The 23,163-nt window shown below is 41.5% G+C and overlaps 1 protein-coding gene across 3 annotated transcripts; it reads right to left on the reverse strand.

Annotated features, from left to right (window-relative positions):
• Positions 1-532: 532 nt before the first annotated feature.
• Positions 533-21,306, reverse strand: iws1 (interacts with SUPT6H, CTD assembly factor 1). 3 transcript variants are annotated; one of them, XM_084065567.1, is made up of 17 exons: positions 21,153-21,306; positions 18,106-18,185; positions 16,640-17,654; positions 15,986-16,054; positions 13,895-14,096; positions 13,091-13,145; positions 11,621-11,724; positions 10,512-10,662; positions 9,501-9,583; positions 8,307-8,436; positions 8,004-8,121; positions 7,736-7,847; positions 7,346-7,405; positions 5,927-5,983; positions 5,651-5,762; positions 3,242-3,393; positions 2,006-2,145 (listed from the first exon to the last, which is right to left on the reverse strand). In XM_084065567.1, the coding sequence occupies exons 1-16, from the start codon at positions 21,190-21,192 to the stop codon at positions 3,268-3,270; spliced, it is 2,514 nt and encodes an 837-aa protein (XP_083921693.1). In that variant the 5' UTR covers positions 21,193-21,306; the 3' UTR covers positions 2,006-2,145; positions 3,242-3,267. The 3 variants fall into 3 exon arrangements, with proteins under 3 accessions (XP_083921692.1, XP_083921694.1, XP_083921693.1); XM_084065566.1 differs by lacking the exon at positions 3,242-3,393 and having other exon boundaries at positions 533-2,145; XM_084065568.1 differs by lacking the exons at positions 3,242-3,393; positions 7,346-7,405 and having other exon boundaries at positions 533-2,145.
• Positions 21,307-23,163: the final 1,857 nt, after the last annotated feature.

Genomic DNA, 23,163 nt, shown 5'->3' on the forward strand with positions numbered 1-23,163 from the left:
AGACTTGGGAGACCATTTGGGTCTCCCAAGTCAGCTTGAGGATTTGTGTACCGTTTCGCCTCTAGTGTCTCCAATTGGGATGGTCCAGAGACATAAGGAGAGTTGCGTCACTTCCGTTCACTTCATAGGGCCAGGTCTTCTTCATAGACTTCTATTGGCGAATAGTGACAAAGCTCTGAACCGGAAATGTACGGAATGCACTAGAGTCTATGAGCGTTTGCGTTTGTCACCATTTCGAGTTTACATGAACCATGTGACTGGCGCCATTTCTGCCCCCTCATTGACTTAACTGTCCAATAGAAGGCTCTGGGATGGTCTATCTTCATAAATTAACCATATTTGGGTTAACCGAAAAATAGCAGATATACAAGCTCACAGAGTGTCACTTTGTGCCGCGAGCTTGTATATCTGCCATTTTTGAAAAATCTTCAAAGTGTGAGAACTACTGATTTAGAGGGCATTTGTAGAATCGGCTTTAGGTCTAATATAATATTTCCCCACAGTAAAATAACAAAATACAATCAAATCAAACTGGAGATTAGAGCAATGATGAGTAGAACCCTTTATTATGAAAAGTATAGTCCAGTGAGTCCAGTGCAGAAACACAGTATCACACATAATACACAACCTTCTGGTACAGATTGATGCCTCACTGGTACACAGAGTTAACCCCTCACTGCCTGGTACACAACATATTTGAACATAATAGTCACCGACGAGTGGAAAGAATTTGTCCTAAACTGTTACTTTTCAGAAAATGGAAGAAAAAAAAAAGATTAAAAAAATATAGCAATAGCAGCAGATGTACAAGGTCACACGTGTCACATCGCAACGTGAGCTTGAACATCGGCTATTTTTTCTACTTTTGGGTGACACTACTAATATGATGAAGCAGGGCAGTCATTTACGAAAAACAAGACATTTAAAATATGGAGATACGTTTCTCCATATTTAACTCCCACTTGGTACGGAGCAGAGCAAACCCTTAATGCATATCGCCGCTGTCGGCGCAGAAACCTTGTATCTCCATATTTGAACGTTTTATATTGTTCCCCTGCATTGAATGCCTTACTTTTTCGTATGACGTGTGTCGCAGAAAAGTAGTGAAAATGGCAAATCTCACAAAATTGTCGCCAAGGTGGCACGGTCACAAACTGAACTACATTATTAAGCCTGCACAAAACAGTCATACCAAGACACCCAATGCCACTCACTGGCAGCCAAAAATAATATGTTCTATGATGAGAGGTGGATAGGAGCAGGACAGAGTATTCATCCATGTCCCTCTCACCCCAGATAAACACTGACATTTCAAAAAGAAGTGAAGATGGACAATCTTGCGTGTCACTGATGCATTGTAGTCGTGGCATCAAGAGCTTGTAGTTGTGGCATCTTTACAAAATCTTTAAAAAAGTGAAAAGATTCTGGACATTTCTTTTACCTTTTCATCCCAAAAATAGGAAGGCCAGGTTTAAAGTGGTTAGCTCTGTCTGTGAGGTTTTTTTTTTATAAATATTGAATGAATCAAAATGAAAAACAAATCTATTGAAAAGAGCTTGTGACATTGGAGCTCTTTGAACGCAGTTACTTTCTGTATTTGTTTTACCATTTTGCTGAAAAGTAGCAGTTTGGGATCTACAAGGTTTCTGCCCGACAGCAACTATACTTAACCCTTTACTGCATATCTGACATCTACTCAGCTGTCTGAACAGAGCTGGGGTGGGCAGGGAGAGAGACAGACACGCACAGAGACAGACAGACAGGTAGACAGACAGTCTAAGAGAGCAGCTAGCAGGGCCATACATGCCTGCAGTGGTCTGTCCTTGTTCAGACAGACAGGCCAAACAACGCCTCCTACAGGCACACACACGTCATGTTTCTGTACAACCAACTAAAGGAACAAAGGGGGAGAGGGAGGGAGGGAGAGGGGGGGGGGGCGTTTTTTTTTTTGGATTGCTGTGAAATAACTAAAAAATAAAAAACATTAAAAAGAAAACAAGGGAAATGAGCGTTGGCTCATCAGAGTGGCATGTGGTTCCCCTGCACGCTGATCTTCACGGCGTGACCCGTCTTCGTCAGGCGACGGATGTCTTGAAAACGACGAAACTGTTTGTCGACGCGAGACACGCCTTTCTTTAATGGACCCTACAGAGAGAGACACTGAAGTTTACATACAGTATATGTACACACCATCTCATGCGCCCTGAGAGTGGATGGTCGGGGACACGATGGCTATGTGCCGTACAGTAGGAGACCAGGCCGGGGTGCCGGGCGAGCATGCAGCAGCCCGGGCAAAAAAACCTAAAACATAACAATGACTAACGGGAAGCTGACGGGCTAACCGCTTTTCCCACATGGACTGGTTTCCCACACGTACTGTAACATATATAAATATATATACACACACACATGCTTTGGCAATGCTATTCAATACAAACTGCTAGTAAACAAGACACATTAAAGCAATCAATATATCATGTCAACAATATGAGCAGCAAAGTCGCTTTCTATTCCATTACCAAGCAACCATACTGCGAATCTAACCAACACAGCACACTGTCAGACGCAGGCCCATGCAGTTAGCACATAGTGTCCTCTAGGTACTACACTACGCTTTGATAATAGTTCATTTAACAACTTAAGCCATATTCTATACTTCGTTGTACGATAGTTTGGGAAAATAGCTGATCTATAAGCTCAAATGTGTTGCGATGTGATGCGTTGTGAGCTTAATAGATCTGTAGAAAAGTATATATATCAGCCTATAATGACAGGGACACCAGGTTGAATGTGGTTAAGATATATCGTCAAGTAAAACAGTGCACACTGCAAAACCACCAGGTCATGCATGTCACAGGTTTAAGAGTTAGCTTCAATAGGCTCTATGCACAGCAGCAATATTGGAAATACTTCCTTACTTCCTTCACAGGTCTTACCAATGATTCTAGTGAAGGCTCTCTTCCATTTAGTGTATATTTCAAGGACCCCCATAACAAATGCATTTGCACACTCTCAGAGTTACACACTCATAATAAGGGACCAATAAGTGAGCCAACATGCAAAATATCAGCACCCTGACTCCGTTTGACCAGAATGGAACACAACCTTAATTAGCATCATTGGTAAAAACCTGTGAAGAAAGTATGGAAACAGCCCAATTTCTGTCCAATATGGCTGCTGTGCATAGAGCTTTAAGTGCACACTGGCAGGCCCAACAGAGGCCAGTCACGTGGGGACTTACTGCCCTCTACAGGTTAACAGCGGGCTCTACATCTTCCATCGTTCGTTGCCATCCACGTTGAGCTTCACCGCTCCCACAGGACGGTGCATCTTCCTCTGCTCAATAAAATGACGCTTGTGCTTCTCCAGCCGGCTGATGCCTTTTTTTTGCGTCTAACAAGAGGGACCAACCACATCACAGCTTCCTAAAACAACTCTTCCTGGTACAGGATGAGTGATTTTCAACCTTTTTTTAATTCAAGAACGACCTCACCCGCCCAGTTTGATATGCATTAGGCCACAGAACCCCATTTGATATGCTTTTTTTATCTCTGGGACCCCAAATGGTTCATTTTTCTTTTAGTCAAATATATATACAATCCATTAGCCCTGCTGCTGCTAGTTACCCAAATGGTTACTAAATGCTAAAATATGCTCTTTAATAGACCGTTTGGTTCGCACACCTTAAATCAGGGATGGGCAACTGGCGGCCCGCGGCCCAGGCCAAAATCTTTTCTTTTTTTTTTACTTTTGAAATCACAAAGAAAAACAAAGTAATCTAAACATATCCGAAATGGTGAACTATTGCCTTCAGCTGTTCCAAACATGCAACTTACTATGAACCATTTTTATTACAACAGTCCACCAGTAGAGCGCGCTCTCGTTTATTTTAATAGAAGCCTTATTAACTATAATTCTAGTGTTCATTTTTGTATATTTTTAAGCCAAGGTTACAGCAATACTCTGAAAGGCATAATCAGGAATGTGAAGTTTTGTTTAGCAGTACAGCTGTAGTAAGTTGATAGAAGCATTAGTAAATGCTAAATAAAAACAAACTTACAACAAATAATAATAGTTAATATCCCTTATTTATCACATGTGTGACTATTATGGGCTTTTTGAGTAATGGGGTACTACTGGAAAACTGGACATTTAGTGGCCCTCACCATCTACAAAGTTGCCCACCCCTGCCTTAAATGTTAAACAGTGAACTTTATGTGGTGTAGGTACATAGCACAAAATAGGTTAAATACATTGACTGCACATTTATAGGTTAAAATAGGTTAAATGCATTGACTGCACATTTCTTAGACTCTAGTTGTGTATATCTGTCTGGTGTATTGTTGTGTTTTTGTTTGTTAGTGTCTTTTTGTGAAGGGGACCACAATGTAAATTAGCCCTCTGGCTTTATTGTGTCTTCATCCTCGCTGATGCAAAGTCTGTATGTCGGAAAAGTGCTATTGTGCTCTTTTTATGTGATATCACCAAATAAAATAAACCAATCAATGCTGTAAAATCCTCAGTGTTAATTTAACCTTGAGTGTACACTCGAGTGAACTCTGAGAGTCCATTTTTATTCCCAACTATAAATAATCATTTAGCTGTTGGACAGCCTGGAAGCTCCTCAAGGACCCCTGGGGGTCCCCAGACCCCACGTTGAGAACCAACGGTATTAAGTCTGGGTCAGCAGAACTAACGCCATGAATGAATTCACCTCAACTAATTTAGATCCAATGCCACAAATGTCAACCGATTTAGTCAATAAATCAGGGTTAATTTTCTTCCGATACCAGTATCGGGAATGCCTCCGATATTGCAAAAAAATAAATCTGGAAATCGGTCTCTGCACCCATTCGATATCATGTAATTTATCAGATCATGTAATCATGAGATGAGAGCTCATTTACGCTTAACACATTCCCTGCCATTGACAGAGATCTCAGTCATTTCAAGTCCAACACTTGACTGCCATTGAAAAAAAACATGTTTTTAGTGATTATGCTAGAGGGCGCTCTTCGCCAACCCATGAATGATGCCTTGACCGCGAGAGAACGATAGAACCGATAACCCTGTCCACTCCTCTGTGATGAGATTTAGAAAAACACATCTAGCTCAGATTTCTTCTCCCAGACAGCGTTTTTTGGCCATATTCAACTACCGATAACAGAACAGACGATCACGGTTACAATGTTTTTGTTCCGGTGGATAGAGACCCTCGTCCTCCCCCCAGACAGCTTTTGTTTACATCCGTGTCCACATCGTGGCTTCTGTGGGTCTCCGTGCATCGTCAAAATAAGGTAAAAACGCTGGCAGTGGTGGATGAATTAATTCATTAATACCTGGCAGTGAATGTGTCGACACAATTTTTGTTAATGTCCTACATAAATGTCTTGTTTTACTAATTGTAGCTGAACTTTTAACAATTTAATAAAGGAATTGTTATTCATTCCAAGATTTGTTTATGTTCTTTTCAGTTATGACTGATTGTCAAACTAGATAAAGCGCACTGGTATCGGATCAGTACAGGTTAAGGTATCGCAAAGGAAGAAATGGTCGGAATATCTCTAATTGAACTACTCAATGGAATATATTTGTGATGTGAGATGTGAGAAAAGTATGTTAAAACATTGTTATTTGAAAAGACACTGACCCTGGCGGACTCCACTTCTATGTTCCATTTGGGTCGGACCACGTAGTCTTTGTTAGACGGCATAGGAACCCTGGCCCGGGCACAGAAGCCTGGATCACCTGGTCTCAACGCTCTGAAGAAAGAAAGAGCGAGAAGAGTGGGGGAGAGAGAGAGAGAAAGAAAGAGAGATGTCAACTGACAGTAACGCGGGCAAAGTCCAGTAAAAACATTAATAACCACTAATAACAAGATGGTTTATTATGGTGAATGTTTGGGTTCAGTGACATGGACACTTACTTCTCTTCTCCAGTAAGCTGCTTCTCCAGGTCTCTACGAGGAGTCTGACCTCCAGAACTTGAGACAGACAGACAGACAGAGACACAGATTAAGAGTCAAGGTATACAATCAGTCATAAGCGGTTGGTCCTTTCGGGTCAGTGTTCAATAGAAACAAGACATTGAAACATCACGATTACAGACAGAACGTGGAGTCACTCCTAACACTGGCCAGCAGTTAGTTATTATCACACACTCAATAACTCCTAATAATATCATACTGATACCAATTCACTGCTTCGTTTACACATTAAAACCACTTTAAAGAACAATGAGGCAGGCAGACAGACAGACAGAATTAGAGTTAAATGAATGGATAGAATGGCAACCAGAGAGAGCGATGTGGTCAGAAGGTGGGACGGGGTAGCAGCAGGGTTCCCATTCTTGATCCTAAGAGAAGTTCCAACTTCCAACACTAGAACTCCTCTAGAACTTACATTGGTCCGTCTTTATAACCAGCCTCGAGGCCTCATCCCTGCTTGAGCTGATCTGATCCTTCTACTCCTTACTATTGGTTGATTGTAATGTCACTCACCTAGGATCTGATCCTTCTACTCCTTACTATTGGTTGATTGTAATGTCACTCAACTAGGATCTGACGTGTTGATAGTTGACACAGAGAAGACTGAATGTAATCAGAGACACACCCAGTGACAAACTGTGCATTTATCAAACCAATCGATCAATAACTGAAATGATTAAAGGTAGGGTAAGTGATTTGCTTTGGTTAAAATAAGTGTTAAATAGCTCTATATTCTGATAGTACTCATTGCTATAGTGTTTGTTCAGTATTAGGAGTCTCCTTGTCTCTCCAGCTCTTTATTAAACAGAAAATGCATTTTCGTTTCAGTTTCATTTCCAATTTTATCCAACCAGGACAGAGAACTCAATCAGGATATAGATTAAACAAGTGAAATTGGAAGTGATGACACTAAGAAATGAGCAGACAAAATTGGAACTGGAACACTATACAAATTAAGCTTACAAATGGGTACTTTCTCCTGATTGGCTGAGATTTTGACACCTACCGAAAAAAATATGTTCTGTTTATTAAAGAGCTGGAGAGACGGGGAGACATCGGTTACTGAAAAAACACTCTATAGCAATGATTACTATCAAAATATAGTATTTTAACCTTTTAACAAAATACCTTTTGTTTTAACCAAAAAACATCACTTACCCTACCTTTAACTATTCATCAGATCATTACGTTCACATTAGTGTCTTCGTGCAACACACACACACTCTGCATGAACAGGACGACAACTTCTTTGACATCCTCTGACTTATGGACCTTCAACCAATAACAACAACAACAACAGGTTCCAACTCAACCAATCAGGCAAAGAGGCGGGACTAGCAGTGCAACCATGCAATGAACCTGATTGGAGGAGAGAAGACATCAGGCTCCTCAGACCTCACCGCTAACTTCGGGGGTTGACTGGGGGGGGGGGGGGGGGGGGGGTGATGAGAGAAAACAAAGACAGTAGAGAGAGGAGAGACAGACAACGAGAGAGAGAGAGAGCTATATGATGTTAAGGGAAAAGTGTGCGCAAATGGAACTTGAATGATTCTGAATGATTGAACATACAAGGGGAACGACAGAACACTATTGTGGAGGGAAAAAAACTGAGATGAAAGGGAGAAAACGGGAATAGAGAAATCAAATTTGTAGAATTATTGACAATCATACATGATATTGTCTCTTTTGGGTGGAAACCTCATATGCCCAAAACAGGATTCAAATGTTTAAGGTTAGTGTTAGTTGTACCTTGAATTTCTTTTCTGTGGCATCTGCTGGTCAAGGTCTCTCTGCTGTCTCTCCTCTCTCGTCATCCCTTTGTAGTTGGACGTCAGGCCAAAGATGGGCCGCGACCACTCGTCTGGAGAGAGAACAGTCATCTGATCAATAAATACCCACCACTTGCCACTGCCTAACAACGGTGATTTGCCTGATGTCCAGATTATTTGGAGTCTAGGAAGACAAAAAACAGGTACTCACTGGTGAGTCACACAGGTAATAATGATCAGGTACTCACTGATGAGTTTGAGTGCCAGATCTTTGTTGGATCTGGCCTCTTTCGGGTGTTTATAGAGGAACATGACGGCACGTCCAATCCCACTGTGTTTCAACGTCTCCTGACTCACACTGGGCAGCTGCAGGGGAAAACGGATGAAATCATTGATATACAGAATACAAAAATAACATGATTATTACCGATAGCTTTGGAATACAGACAGTGGGACAGCTGAGAGGGACAGTGTAGGAGAGAAAGACAGAAAGTAGGACAGCTGAGAGGGAGACAGTGCAGGAGAGACAGAAAGTAGGACAGTGATCTTACTTCCTGTAGAATCCCCAGTAGTTCCTTTCTGATTCGTAGTGCTGGGAGGCTCTTGTCTGGCAGAGGACTGATCCACTCTCTAATGGCAGTCATCACTCCACTGTCTATGAATGTGTCCTTCAGATCCTGTCTGCATATACACACACACCATCATCAAACCTCAGCAACATGACAGTGTTTGGATGAAGCATCAATTGGGTTATTGTACCCATCAACTACCGTATGCTGCGAGACTCTTAATTCCACTTGAGGAGTGACCATAGATTAGATTACGATTCTTTCGCCCCATAGCCACTGAAATGAACACTGGAACAATTCCTCCCTAGCCACATATGTTCAGAACATTCTGACACTAAAATAGCATTTTTCAGACAGACAAATCAGGAGATCTTTTTAATTATTCGAGACCCGACGGTGTCAGCAACACACTAGCAAACGTTGATCACAGGATGTTTGCGAGGTCTGACAACAAATGACGCCCACACAGGACACAGGAAGTGTGTACCAGTTCATACTATTGGCGAGGTGTGGAATGCGGTATTTTCTCTATCTGTGACATCATTCCGCGTTCTGAGCTTGTAGCCCTTTTCACTCTTTTGGAACATTTAGCGTTTTGCAGCACAGGCGGCGATGTCGAAGCCTCCCGCTCGCTTCATCTCACGCCCACCGGAAAACGAGCACTCCTTTTTCAATCTGACTGATTTTCCACATGTACTGTAACATATACACTATTATTTATTAGGGGTGTGCCGATATATCGTCCCGCGATATATCGCGATACGTTTTCGCGACGATATGTATCGTTTTGGGGAAAAAAAATATCGTTTTTGAAAAAAAAAAATTTTTTTTTTTTTTTTTTTTTTTTTTTTTACAATCATAATAATCAGGCATGCAAACGGCCCCGAAGTGAAAAGAGTGACAACATGTTTTTTTTTTCGGGTCAGGTGTCATACTATTTGGATTCAAAACGGCTATTGTAGCTGAAAAGCTACAAGTTTGTATGTCTGAATAATGCAAAAACAGAATTATTTGTTTGCATTTTCTTTTTTTCTCCTCCATATATTTTCATAATAAAAAAAGTGCGTATCGTATCGTATCGAAATCGTATCGAAGTTGTGAGCCAAATATCGTATCGTATCGTTTCATGAAATTAGTATATCGGCACACCCCTATTATTTATCAATAATACTCTACTTCTTCAGGTGCATGACAACGACAGGCAGCAGGGTCAACTTCTTCAGCGCTGGTTTCTTCTGAGCGTTGAGCGTTCTGTCCTCCTGGGAATCGAACCAGCAGTTAGATAAGAACGGTACACCCTACATACCTGAAGTCACTGTCAGGCAAAAACCTTGCAGCTCCTCATTTGAATGTTTTTTTATTTCATAAATGAATGCCCCGCTTCATTGTGCAGGAGTGCCATGTAAAAATAGCAGATCTACAAGCTCACAATGTGTCACAATGAGAAATGTTATAAGCTTGTAGATATACCATCTTTGAAGAAAACAAAATGTACATTAAAGTGAAAATAGTTTGTGGGCTTTATAAATATTGAACCAATGAAAAGTCTTAAATATCGCACTTGTCCGCCAAATGGCATAAAGTCGTTCTATTTAAAAAATTAGGCACGCTGTTTTAGGCACCGTAACACAGTTCTGGGATGATCCATCGTCAATGAGAGAAGTAGTATGTGGATGTGAGATCATTCCAAAAAACGTCACTTCCGGGGATTTCAGAAAAACGTCTGTAACTCAGTTTCTGTTTTTTTGCATTGAAAACCACTGTTTTCAGCGAGCCCCGGCCCCAAAATGGCGGATCACGGTTGGAACGTTGTGGTCCGTCTGAATACACAGATCCCTCCTCTTACCCCTTCCCTCTGCCTTTTTTGTTTTTTTGGAATACAATGTCGCCTCCACGGCGTTTCAAAATTCATCGGATTAAGGTAATTACGCTGGCAAGGGGATAACAAACAATGTTTAATACCTTGGCGGGTGATGTGTTATTTGTCATATCTGTCCTATGCAAATTTTTTTTACAAAGCCTAAAAGGCAAACAGAAATGTAATTTGTCTTCATATGTTCAATACCAAAATTAAATCGTTGATCGCAATTATTTGTATGACAATTAATCCATCATCTTAAATGTTGTAATGGTGACAAACCCTAGTAAACAGGGGATGTTATAGTGCAGGTCAGAGGACTGACTGACCTCTGCGGCCTCGTTCATCTTGATGATCATGGCGCTGACCACGTCGTCGGCGTCGCTGATGAAGGTTCCTCCGTCTCTGTGCTTCCTCCTCCTCCCGCCCATGGCCTTCTTACGAGCCAACATCAGGTCAAAGTCTGACATGAAGCTGAGGCTGAACACACACACGCGCACGTACGTGAAGCAGAGGGATGCATACTACATTTCGTTGTTCTCGTGCAGAAAGCTAATTTCTCCATATTCTAACTTTCAGTTTTTTCGTAAATTAACACCCTACTTGGGTCATACTACAGTGTCACACAAAATCATCAAAAGTAGCAGATCCACGATCCAAAAGTAGCAGAGCTTGTAGATCTGCTACTTTTGCTATAAAAAAAATTGAATCCTGAAAAGTAACAGTTTTAGACATTTCTGGTGATTTCTATCTCATTGTTGTGCACATTTAAGTTAATTCATTTGCAAAAATACAGACAAATGTAATGTCAATCAATGTGTGTTCCTATCAACTACTGTTAAACCCCCACTCCGACTTGCTTTAAACATCTACAATTTACTGGTATGTTTAATGTGGGCATTGTGTGGGAATGTGTGCCGGTATATTTCGTGCCGTTAATATCACATCCCCCTGCGTTGTCAGAATGCCTGGACTGTTATCCAGACAGTCACGCGAGTGTGAAATGTGAACGCAAACCCATACTTTACAGGTACCGTCATGGGCCGTGTGTCATGACGGCATTTAGGTAAGAGACATCAGTAGTTATATCAACAAAATGCTTCATGAATAAATAAAGTTGGTGTTAAAGATATTCCCTGGAAAAAGCTCTTGTATGTGTACTAACTGGTAGACCGGGCACAAGGGTGTGTGTGTGTGTGTGTGTGTGTGTGTGTGTGTGTGTGTGTGTGTGTGTACTATGTTGAGAGAGCAGAGCGTGTGTGAGACAGCGAGTCGAGACACATTAAGTCACCTGGGTGCAAACTGTTCAATGAATGCTTCCTAAGAGCAATGTTGGTGAAAGATGTTACAGATAGAGAAAGAGAACAAGAGAGCTAGAGAGAGAAGGATGAAGCTAGAGGATGATAAGCTGGTCCAGGATCAGTGTGAAGACACCTACTCTTTACCACCTCTGCCCACGCCTTCATCAGAGTCAGAGTCTTCCTCCACCTGCCCCGCCGCCTCCTTCTTCTGCTCTCCCTCCAGCTCCTCCTGGTTGAAGCCCTGCACACAGAACAACCATACTCACATGGACACTGGAACACTTTGTTGTCTATAGAGGTAATAGAAATATAAACCTTTAAAATGGTAGTGTAAGTGATATTTCTTTGCTTTAAACAAAAAAGGTAGTTGCTAAAAAGGTAAAATCTCTATATTCTGATAATAATCATTGCTATAGTGTCTGTCTGTAACAGGGGTATCCCTGTCTCTCCAGCTCTTTAGTAAACAGAAATTAATAATTTCAGGTGGGACACTCATTTATTAGCTTCAATTTTATAGTTTTACAGTTCCAATTGTGTCTGCTCATTCATTTGTTTCATCACTTTCAATAGCACTTGCTTATCCTGTATGAGTTATTTCCTGATTGGATGAAATGGGCATCACAACCTGAAAATGTTATTTTCTGTTTACTAAAGAGACGGGGGACAACCCTGTTTAGGGCATTCACCGAATAGTCGAATATTCGAATATTCGAATATCAAAGCCACTATTCGACGTTGTAAACCGACGTCGAATAATCGCTATTATTTTTATTATTTTCATTTTTTTTTTTTATTTTGTTGATTTTTCTTTTTTAGCAGGGGCTTCTCAACAGCAGACAAGCAGCTATGAGCTCTCGTGTTTGTAGTTCTCCTAATCCATTCATGGTTGATTGTTGTCAAATCATTTCATACTGTATGTGACGTTGTGCCGTCACTCAAAGTGTAGTGGTGCGCTGAAACAGCAGCGTGCATGCCAGAAAGATGCCTTGTAACGACCGGACCGAAGGATGGAACTGTGGTTGTTGTTGAACATATTGTAGATGGGATAGGCTTGGAAAATCATTTGACTTATTCCAAGTTAAATGAACTGAATTAATAAGTTCGCTACGTTTCTTTTCAACCAGAGCCGTGGTATCGCAGAGCAGAGCAGCAGCAACGCATGTTATGCTAGGCTTCGTCGTAGGAGAGTGTTGTAGCGAAAATAGCAGATCTACAAGCTCACAACGCGTTCATCCGTGAGGCAATGTGCAGTTGTACATCTGCTATGCCTGGACCAGCTGATTTGGGTTTAGACCAATCAGAACGCACAGCTGGCTTTCATTAGTTAACCCTTTAATCGCTGATTGTTTTCAAGGCTTGCAATACGGCATTTTAATGATAAAGGCTCGTTTGTATTGGATGAAAAAATGTTTATATATCACCGTCGAATAATCGAATATTCGACTACTTTTAGGTCGAATAATTCGAATGCTAAAAATCACTATTCGTGAATGCCCTAACCCTGTTACTGAAAAAACATCTCTGTTTTTTAACAATTGTGAGTGGAGTTGGGAGGAGAATATTGCTGTGAAACTCCCTCTGAAAGATGAGATAATGTGTATCCTTACTGTAAACTCCTCTTCCTCATCACCAGACTCTCCAAAGATGTCTGCGATCATTTTCCTGTAGAGAAAACAACCAGTCACTAGTATCCACCAACAACTTAGTAGAGAACAGTCATAATAACTAAATAGTAGCAGCACCACCAGTAATAATCAGAGCCCGAGTGATATATTGGTCTAGCCGATATAAGCAAGTAAGCCAATATGTCAGCCATTATTTGACTTTTTTGATGACATTGCTATCAGCAATTATGTAGCTGATGTGTTATACACATTGATTAGTTTGTGACAAAACTGCCAAATCTGGCATAGGCTTTAGTAATAACAGTCATAACTCTAAACTCCATTTTATTATGTAGCCCTAATCACTGTTACGGTGTTACTAAGAAAAGTATGTTTGAAATGTTGAATAATCTTGCTTGATAACATACTGCCAAAAGATACAATACATGGTTTGGAGAGAACATTTAAAAAAAAACTTTTTTGCCACCAGGGTGCAGCCGATGAAACCCTGATGGTTAAATCAGTGGTTTTCAAATATTTTCATGTCAATTTCATTGTGACACTTTGTGAGCTTGTATATCTGCTTTTTTTCTTTTCTTTTAGTTTTTTAAGTTTTGAAAACATTAACTATATGACATGCCCAGAACAAGGACATCAGGTTGAAAAGAGGTTACAAATTGAGACCATCGGCTGCATAATTAATTTCAGATACCGATGTTGTCAAAAAGCTCAAATAATACATCAGATAAAACACAGTAAAAACAACTAAGAAACAATAATGACATCAGTAACACTACTAGTACTCACTCTTCTTGGTCTTCTCCTCCTGATTCACTGTCACTGCCAAACAGCGTCTTCTCATCTTTGTTCTCGCCGGCGTTCCTCCTCGCCTCGTCCTCCTCATCCTCACTGTCGGAGCCCAACTCCCTCAGTTTGGCGGCCATGCTCTTGTCAGGGCCGCCGTCAGAGCCTCCGTCACTGTCTGACACCGCTCTGATCCGCTTCATCACTGGACATACAGACAGACAATATTGTATCTTATTTATATATTATTATTTGTTAAATTGTTTCCCCCTTTTCTTTTTGTCACCTTACTGATGGTGTTACTTGTGTATCTACAGAAATGTTTCCCCTGCCCTGTAATCTGTACTTAACTGCTGTACTGTCTTTGGCGACTGAATTTCCCCAGCGGGATCAATAAAGGTCTCATCTTAATACAGACCCAGGCACACATGAGGCTGTTTTTCTTTTTACATATCGTTGTCGTCGAGCAGAAACCTCTCATACAAATTGTGTTTTTTCGTAAATAACACCCAACTTGATCATACTACATCGTCACACAAAAGCATCCAAAGTAGCAAATCCGCACGCTCGAAACGCGTCTCGAAGCAACGTGTTTTGAGCTCATCGATCGGCTACGGTTTGGGGCCCGTGAACAATTTTGGACATGGAGCCGTCGCAAAAAACGCTCCCTAGTGGCCTTGGCAGCCATTTTACTTTCCGCCATAACCAGGGGTGCACATAACTGGTGCGCAGGTGCGCATGCGCACCCAAAATAAAAAATGCGCACCACATCAGGCGACGCAAGGCGCTTTTGCGCACCAACAGCTGGGACAGGAATTTCCAAGCTTTTATTTTTTAGCAAAAATAAAAAATAAAAGCCTGGAGATCGAGGCTAGGAATTTACTTCCTGAAGCCACACTCACACAATCACTCTAAAGCACCCGTCGGCCCCATGTACAGCCATTAGGCACAGGGGTAGAGATATGACTTGCGTCGCCTCGCATCGCCTCGCATTGCCTCACTGCGTGCACGCAGGCAGCAGCGGCTGTTAGGCACTCGTCACCGATGATGAACGCACCATAATGGTGCAAAATATGCCGTGAACGTCCCAATCTGGCGGATAAAATCAGCGCAGCAGCACAGGGCACCAACCTTGGGGGCTTTATCTAACAGCGTGAGAAAAAAAAAACGGCGAAAATCGGCGGAATTTAGAAGCAGAGCGTCCTTTTTTTCTCCCCCCCCCCCCCCCCCCCCCCCCCCCCCCGTTGACAAAACTGTCCGGGCTGAACGCCCCCCCCCCCCCGTTGACAAAACGGGACGGGCGCCATGCGCACCAAGTCACATGTCCAGGTGCTCTTCTGCGTACCAGACCTAAAAAGTTATGTGCACCCCTGGCCATAACCACATTTTTGCATCCTATCTCCTAAACCAAACATGATAATACAGAATAGGTCATGTCTACACCTATGTTTTGATGGTTAAGGATTACAGTGATATAATTTAAAACAGAGGTTCTCAAACTGTGGGTTAGGATCCCAAATGGAGTCACGGGAAGGTGGCAGTGGCTACATTAAACAATTCAAATGTGAATCCTTCCAATTAAGGACTTAACATGGACTTAAACCTGGGGCCAGTAAGAAAATTGTTGATGACAATGATGGCTGCCTTGAAACATAAGGGACCAGCTGTGTCATGCATGCTCTGGGGCCCTATCTTGCCTTACCCCTTATGCCTAAACGTATTAGCCATATTTTACCATTTTAAAAAACTTTTTCAAATTGTTCAACTAGCCGATCTACATCGACACATTGTGACTGTGAGCTTGTAGATCGGCTATTTGAACTACTGATATTCTAAAATGTTTTTCAAAATAGTAAAAAATGCAATAAAAAGTTTAGGGATAAGAGGTAAGGCAGATGGGCCCATCTGTTCCCTATGTTTCCTGGCTGCTATGCCCAGCTCTATATACAGTAGCACATAAGAAATATGTTACCGAGCTCTCATATGACATGGGCTATTGTGGTACCTTGTTAATAGAACTCACTCATTGATGTCAACCAAAAACACTTCCTGGTTCTCAGAAAGGGGGCAGGGTTCTTAGATGGGAGGTCTTACCTGGTTTGTCAGCCTTGTCCTCATCATCATCATCCTCACTGTCTGACAGAATGGCCTTCTTCCGCTTTACTGGACAGACACACAAAAATCTATTTTTAGAACATGTTGGTTAGGTGTTAGTGTGCCATGGAGAACTGAGTGATTTACTGGACTGTAATTCTAAAGCTGTGAACAACACAGAACCGTCAAGACACGTCAGTGTTGACAACACAAACTAAACAGGAACAATTGAACATTATCTGGACCCAGTGTATTTATGCTCATGTGTCAATTCACAGTAAACAACTATTTTAAAGGGCAGATACAATAGATTAGTGGTTAAAGAGGCCGTCTGTTAATCAGAAGGTCACTAAAATCAAGCTACTAATGAAAGCATCATAAGCTTTATATCAAAATCAGATGAAACAAAGTTTCATAACCAAAACATCTGAACATCATAATGCCTACAGGCGATCATTAGTTGTTGTATGCGTTCGTTTGTGTACCAACATAGTGACTCCCGTATTTCACTTCAAGTCTGGGGAGAATATTTTGGATTATCCAATTTCTAATCAACGACTGAAGATATCTCACCAATATTATAAATACTCATTATGGTATCAAACAGGAAACCCCAGGACATCAGCCCAAGTGCAATTTGAACCCAAAGTGTACCTGGTTTATCTTCATCATCGTCATCACTCGCTCCCTTCTTCTCCTGCTCAGCATCACTGCCAGCCTTCGTCTTGCCTCCCGCAACCTCCTCATCCTCGCTGTCTGACTGCATCACAGCCTTCCACTTCCCTCCTCGTTTCTCCCCTGGACCCGCCTCCTCCTCCTCCTCAGAATGTCTCTTTGCATCGTCCTTCTTGGCTTTCTCCGTGTCAGAGTCACTGTCAGACATTCTTCTCTTCCTCCTCGTGCCCACTTCCTCCTTCTCTGAGTCGCTGTCTGCGACGGCGGCTGTCTTCTTCTTCCTCTCGCTGATGGCCTCTTCATCCTCCTCCTCCATGTCTGAGGAGCTCTTCCTCCTCTGTCTGAGAGGAGGAGGAGCCTCCTCGTCATCTGAAGCGCTGCCTCCTGCTCCTCCTCTGTGTTTTTCTGGGGACGGGGAGGCGCTGGCTGTGCGTTTGACCGGTGGCGACGACTCCTCCTGCTCAGAGTCGGTGTGGCGGCTGGGGCCTCTGGGGGGGGCAGCCTCCTCCTGCTCAGAGTCAGAACGGTGGCTTTGGCCCTTGGCGGGGGCTTCCTCCTCAGAGTCAGAATTGTGGCTTTGGGCCCTGGCGGGGGCTTCCTCCTCAGAGTCAGAACGGTGGCTTTGGGCCCTGGCGGGGGCTTCCTCCTCAGAGTCAGAACGGTGGCTTTGGCCCCTGGCGGGGGCTTCCTCCTCAGAGTCAGAAGGGTGGCTTTGGCCTCTGGGTGGGGCCTCTTCCTCAGAGTCACTGTGATGCCTGTGGCCCCTGGGTACCACCTCCTCGTCTGAGTCAGAGTGAATGTTGTGTCCCCTGCTGGGAGCCTCCTCCTGTTCTGAATCAGAGTGATTGCTGCTGTGGCCCCTCCTGGGAGCGTCGTCCTCCTGCTCAGAGTCACTGTCCTGGACTCGTCTCGCTCCTCCTCCTCCTCTGTGCTCCTCCTCGTTGTCGGAGTCGTTGGTCTCCATGGGATGAAGACCATCACTGCCGTCCTCGTCCTACACACACACACACACACACACACACACACACACACACACACAATTGTAAATAATAATAATCATATGATGTAAATATACGGAATAGGGATTAAAGCAAAAACTAATCTGACGGCTGAAACGTTTTGTTAGGCCAAGATCCCAATACCTCAGCTTGACCCGTCCTAATGCTCTTCAATCTTATTAAAAAAACGACATCAGTTGTGGGACTCATGGCAACTGAGAACTTTTAATCCATGGGAATAGACACATCTTGTCTGATCATGTCGATCAGACACAAGATGTTTGATCAGCTGAAAACTAGCCAGACAGAACTGCACCACAAATACTGTGTGTTTTGACAGTGTTGAAGTGTTTAGGATGGATGGGATAATGAGTCAGGATTAAACTGGAGGCTCATTGTAATGACAATGGAATGAAAAGAACGGGTATGTGGTCAGGCAGGACTGACCTCTGAATGATGCTTGTCACTTCTCATGTCCTCATCTGAGCCCGGGTGCTCATCCTGAACCGGGGTCCCACCACCATCATCTAACAGAACATGACATAACACAATGCATAACATTGATCATTTTTTTTATTTATTGACCTTTATTTATTCAGGGAAGACCATTGAGAGTAATCTCTCTTTTTCAAAGGACAATACAATTTTAAATAAAGTACAATATAAAGAACAATATTGTTTTTAAAACATCATGATGCAGATACATAAGGGCAACACAAAGCAGGTGCAGTCCTTATATAATGTATCCTCAAGTAGTACCTAACAAATTCCATATACATCATTTTTTTTCTTTCGTTTTCAAGTGTCATGTGTGTTCCCGATGGGACGATGGGAAAATTAATCGTTAGGAGTAACCGGGACTACAGTTATGCAGAGACGATACTGATCATGAAGCGACAGATAAACAACACAGCAGCACAACTTCTAAAGTCTGTTTAGAGAACGTTGTGTTTTCTCAGCATAGCAGGCAAAAGTTCAGTAAAGACATTACCTCTTACAAGCACAAATGCAAATCATAAAAGATGGATTTCTGGATCCACAACGGTGTGGCTTCATGTGGCCAGCCTATGATGTCAGTCATCTATAACAAACCTATGAAGTATGTATGACTCCAAGTTTGGGCAGAGGTTCAGCCCCATTCAAGGCCGATTTATTTCCATTATAATAAATATTAAAAATATATAGTATATACATTAACATATGGGGGGGGTGCATGTAGGTACTTCTTTGGCCTACTGGCAGCGTACACAAGAAATGTGGTAATGTTGTTCAGACTCAGAGAAACTGTTGAAATCCTGAGTAGTTCCAGCTACTCCTTTTTCACACTGAAAACTGCAACTGAACAATAAGCAAGGGATAATGCATGGGGAGGTAGTCATTATTGAAATTTAAAGCCCTTCAGGGCGATTAACCACCTCGGCTTCGCCTCGGTGGTTAATCGCCCTGTCGGGCTTTAAATTTCAATAATGACTACCTCCCCATGCATTATCCCGCTTATTACACGGCTACTTAATAAATACATAAATACATTTACCCAAAAGTAACAACAAAACGAAGTATTTCCTTGCTTACGGCAATGAAAGTATTCCATAAGTATTGGGCTGGGCGGACAAGTTCGCCTCGCAAAAACAAATGACGAAATGGAAAAAAACTCGCCCCAAAACACACTCGCCCCCCATTCTATTTACTGCCGATTTGCCTGTAATACCGCCGGATTTGCCCCGGGGCGACTATGTTTTGGGGCGAGCGTTTTGGTATTCCCCCGTTGTTTGTGCCACGATAAACAAGGAAGTGCAGTGGATCAAATAGAATGACTTTTCGGTTATTGCATCGTCTATTTCTCACTTCAAATGTTTTCAAAAACAATCTTGAGAGCAACGTTTAGTTGTAAATGACATTGGCTGTTTGTTTACATGGCTGTCAATGTTGGATAAAGCATAAAATCAAGCCACGCAGGTTGATATGAGCAGGTGTTCTGAGTCTCTGATTACACAGTTTCCTCGTCGGTCTCACCGGTCATTATCATCGGTCATTATCCAGAAATAATGACCGATGACTGACCAATCAGAATCGAGCATTCAACCAAGCCGTGTAATAATGATGGATAAGCAGCAGAATCACTAATGGCATCATTGGTATCAATAAAGTCTTAGTTCCCATCCTACTAATAATTGTAACATGAAAGAACCAAGCATGACGTCATTTTTAAAAAGGTCTTAAATTAGAGTTAGTGCTACACTAATAATGGTCCTTGACCTGCTCATATAAGGACCATTAGAATTGGACCAATCAGCGTTCCTTTTAGTAAATGCACGTTGTGACGATCTAGCCTGGTAAACCCTCCCTCCGGAATGAGATTTCCGGAGGGAGGGTTTACCAGGCTAGTGACGATCAGCTTCCAGTGTCGGACTCGGAATATGATCCGTTTATGGCTTTAGTGGTGTAAAGTAACTAAGTACATTTACTCAAGTACTGTAATTAAGTACAATTTTGAGGATGTTTTACTTTCCCGGAGATAAGATGCATTGTAAGCTTGTAGATCTGCTATTTTCAAGAGATTTCTTTACACATTTTAGACATGATTGTGAAATGGGACAGTCTGCATAATGAGTACTTTCTACTTTTGGTACTTAAAGTAGGTATATTTTGATGCCAATACTTTTGTACTTTTACTCACGTAAAAAAAACTTTTACTTGTAACAGAGTATTTCTACCACTGACGTCGTACACAACACAACAACTAGCCCTGTTTGGAAAAAGTGAGGTTCCAAACACCACAAGTATAAAAAGGCACAGCTCTATTTATGGTGGCAGGTTATTTAAACATGCTCCTACAGTGTAAACATTGATATATAAATGTTCAATAAATTATCAAACGTGTATTAAACATGATCAAACATTTACGGGCTACAGTTCCTGTAGCCCTGAAACGTGACTGTCATGACGAAACATCAATCTGGTTATTGCACTTTTTCCATTTACAACCGGTACATCTACATAAACGTTCAGATTTCAAATATAAAGTGCTTACCCCATGGCCACGGATGTTACAATTGTGCATGGGCTCTCAGAAGTACCCGTATCTCCAATTTTTTCAATAAAAAGCATTTTAATCCGATCGGTGGCCATTTTCTCATGGAGTTATAATGTATCCGAGTGCAATACCACTTCTAAACCGATAGGGTCGCGTAATTGAAAGCCTATGGAGAAAATGGACACCAATCGGATTAAAATGCGTTTTATTGAACAATATGGAAGATACGGGTACTTCTGAGGGCCCGTACATAATTGTAACATCCGTGGCCATGGGGTAAGCACGTTACATTTGAAATATGAACGTTTACGTAGATGTACGGGCCGTAAATGGAGAAAGTACAAAAAAACAGGTTGAAGTTCAGCCATGACGCTCGTGACGGACGAGCGTCGTGTGAACCGTGGCTAGTGTTGTTGTTGTGTTTGTTAGCCGGTTTGTTTCTAATTGAGTTCTTTCTCACCTGACTGGTTCCCGGACATGAAGTCTTCCCCTACGTCCATCAAACGTTCACTAATAATCTATTAATGTGAGATAAATATGAGCAGTTTGTTGATTTATTCACAGTAAAGTAAAAAAAACACGCTGTGCACTGAGCTAAGCTAACTGTTAGCCCTGAGATGTTGACGAGTAAAATGGTGGTTCTTCCTGCCTTTCGTCTTAACGCGCATGCGTGCAGAGCCACGCGTAATTTCAACCCTGAAGACGTTAACTGTAAGGCAGTGGTGGAAAAAGCGAGAAAGTACTCAAATTTGATTGATTGATGTACTTTATTTAGTAAGACATGAGAACATCAGTACATGGAAGTACAAAAAAATCACAATACAAGGTCTACTAAACTGGGAGACTCATTAAGCACTGAGCTTGTTTAAGATGAGATCCCCATGCACACAAATCATGATGTTAGTTAATACTGCAATGTAAAAATACTCTGTTACAAGTAAAAGTCCCATAATTCAAAGAGTTAAAGTACAAAAGTAAAAGTTCTCATTATGCAGAATGGCCCAGTTCACAATCTTTTGATTGACTTAAATAATTGTAGTGGAGTCAAATTACAATATTTGCCTCTGAGATGTAATGGCGTAGAAGTAAAAGTATTGAAAATTAGAAATACTCCAGTTAAATAAAAACACCTCAGAATAAGTACAGTACTTGAGTTACGTACTAGTTATGTACTAGTTACTTTACACTACTATAAAGGATATTGAACTATTTGGTCTTTAAAATGTTGTAACATTGTGTCCAGTTGTCTTTTAATTTATTTATTTTTATTTATTTTTTTAAAGAAAGTAGTAAGGAGTGCTTAGTATTTCTACCAGCAAATGAACATTTGTGGTTTTAGTAAGCCAGTTTTTCCAAATTGCTTTATTATAATTATTATATAAACGTATGTTTTCCCATGCCAATAAAAAGGTTATTTGAATTGAACTGAATTGAATTATGTTCATGACAGTTCCCATACCAAGGCTACGATTTACCTTGCCTCATACAGGGTAATAAAACACCTTAAGTACTAGACTCTTGTTGTATGGGCCTACGGGGTACGCCCATAAAGTTAAAAATAAGGGTACGCCCATAGAGTTAAAAATAAGGGTACGCCATGGTAGTCCTAGCCTGGTAAACCCCCCTCCCTCCGGAAATCTCATGGCTGTGAAACAAATGTGTGTCGCAAGCTTCTTCCATTTGATGGTGTCAGGTTATGGTAGTCCATGGCGCAGTCTTTAAACTAAAGTAATCATTTCAACGTCACTAATCATGTTTGTATTTTTTTTCTACCTAAAAACCCGTTCACACATATTCATCAAACATGAACATTTCGCTGCTTTGTTGACAAAAGAAGTAAAGTCGTGTCTGTTAGCCGCTAAGCTAATCAACAAACATCGTTCTCACTTCCCTATGCGTCGTAGCGTTGCCAGGTTCTGCGAGAGAAACAAGCTATCTATGAAAACAAGCCCAAAAGAAGCGACTAAACACGTGCCATGATCACTTTAAACCTATACATCGGCTATTTGAAAATAGCAGATCTACAAGTTCACGATGTGACGCGTTGTGAGCTTGTAGATCTGCTATTTAAAACAATAAAATAAAGAAAATGTGGAATATTTTTTGATACGTTTTAATTTGGGGGTCCATGACTTGAAAATGTTTGAGAAACACTGGTTAAAATAATTTAAAAATTGTGAAGCAAGCTCAAATAAATAAGCAACTACTTTTAGAGACAAGCCCAAATAAACAACTACACTTTAGAAACAAGCCCAAATGAGCAACTACACTTTAGAAACAAAGACCCAAATGAACAACTACACTTTAGAAACAAAGACCCAAATAAACAACTACACTTTAGAAACAAAGACCCAAATAAACAACTACACTTTAGAAACAAAGACCCAAATAAACAACTACACTTTAGAAACAAAGACCCAAATAAACAACTACACTTTAGAAACAAAGACCCAAATAAACAACTACACTAG

This window comes from Gymnoscopelus microlampas, assembly GCF_963454915.1.
Source record: "Gymnoscopelus microlampas genome assembly, chromosome: 8".
In the NCBI taxonomy this organism is placed as follows: Eukaryota; Metazoa; Chordata; class Actinopteri; order Myctophiformes; family Myctophidae; genus Gymnoscopelus; species Gymnoscopelus microlampas.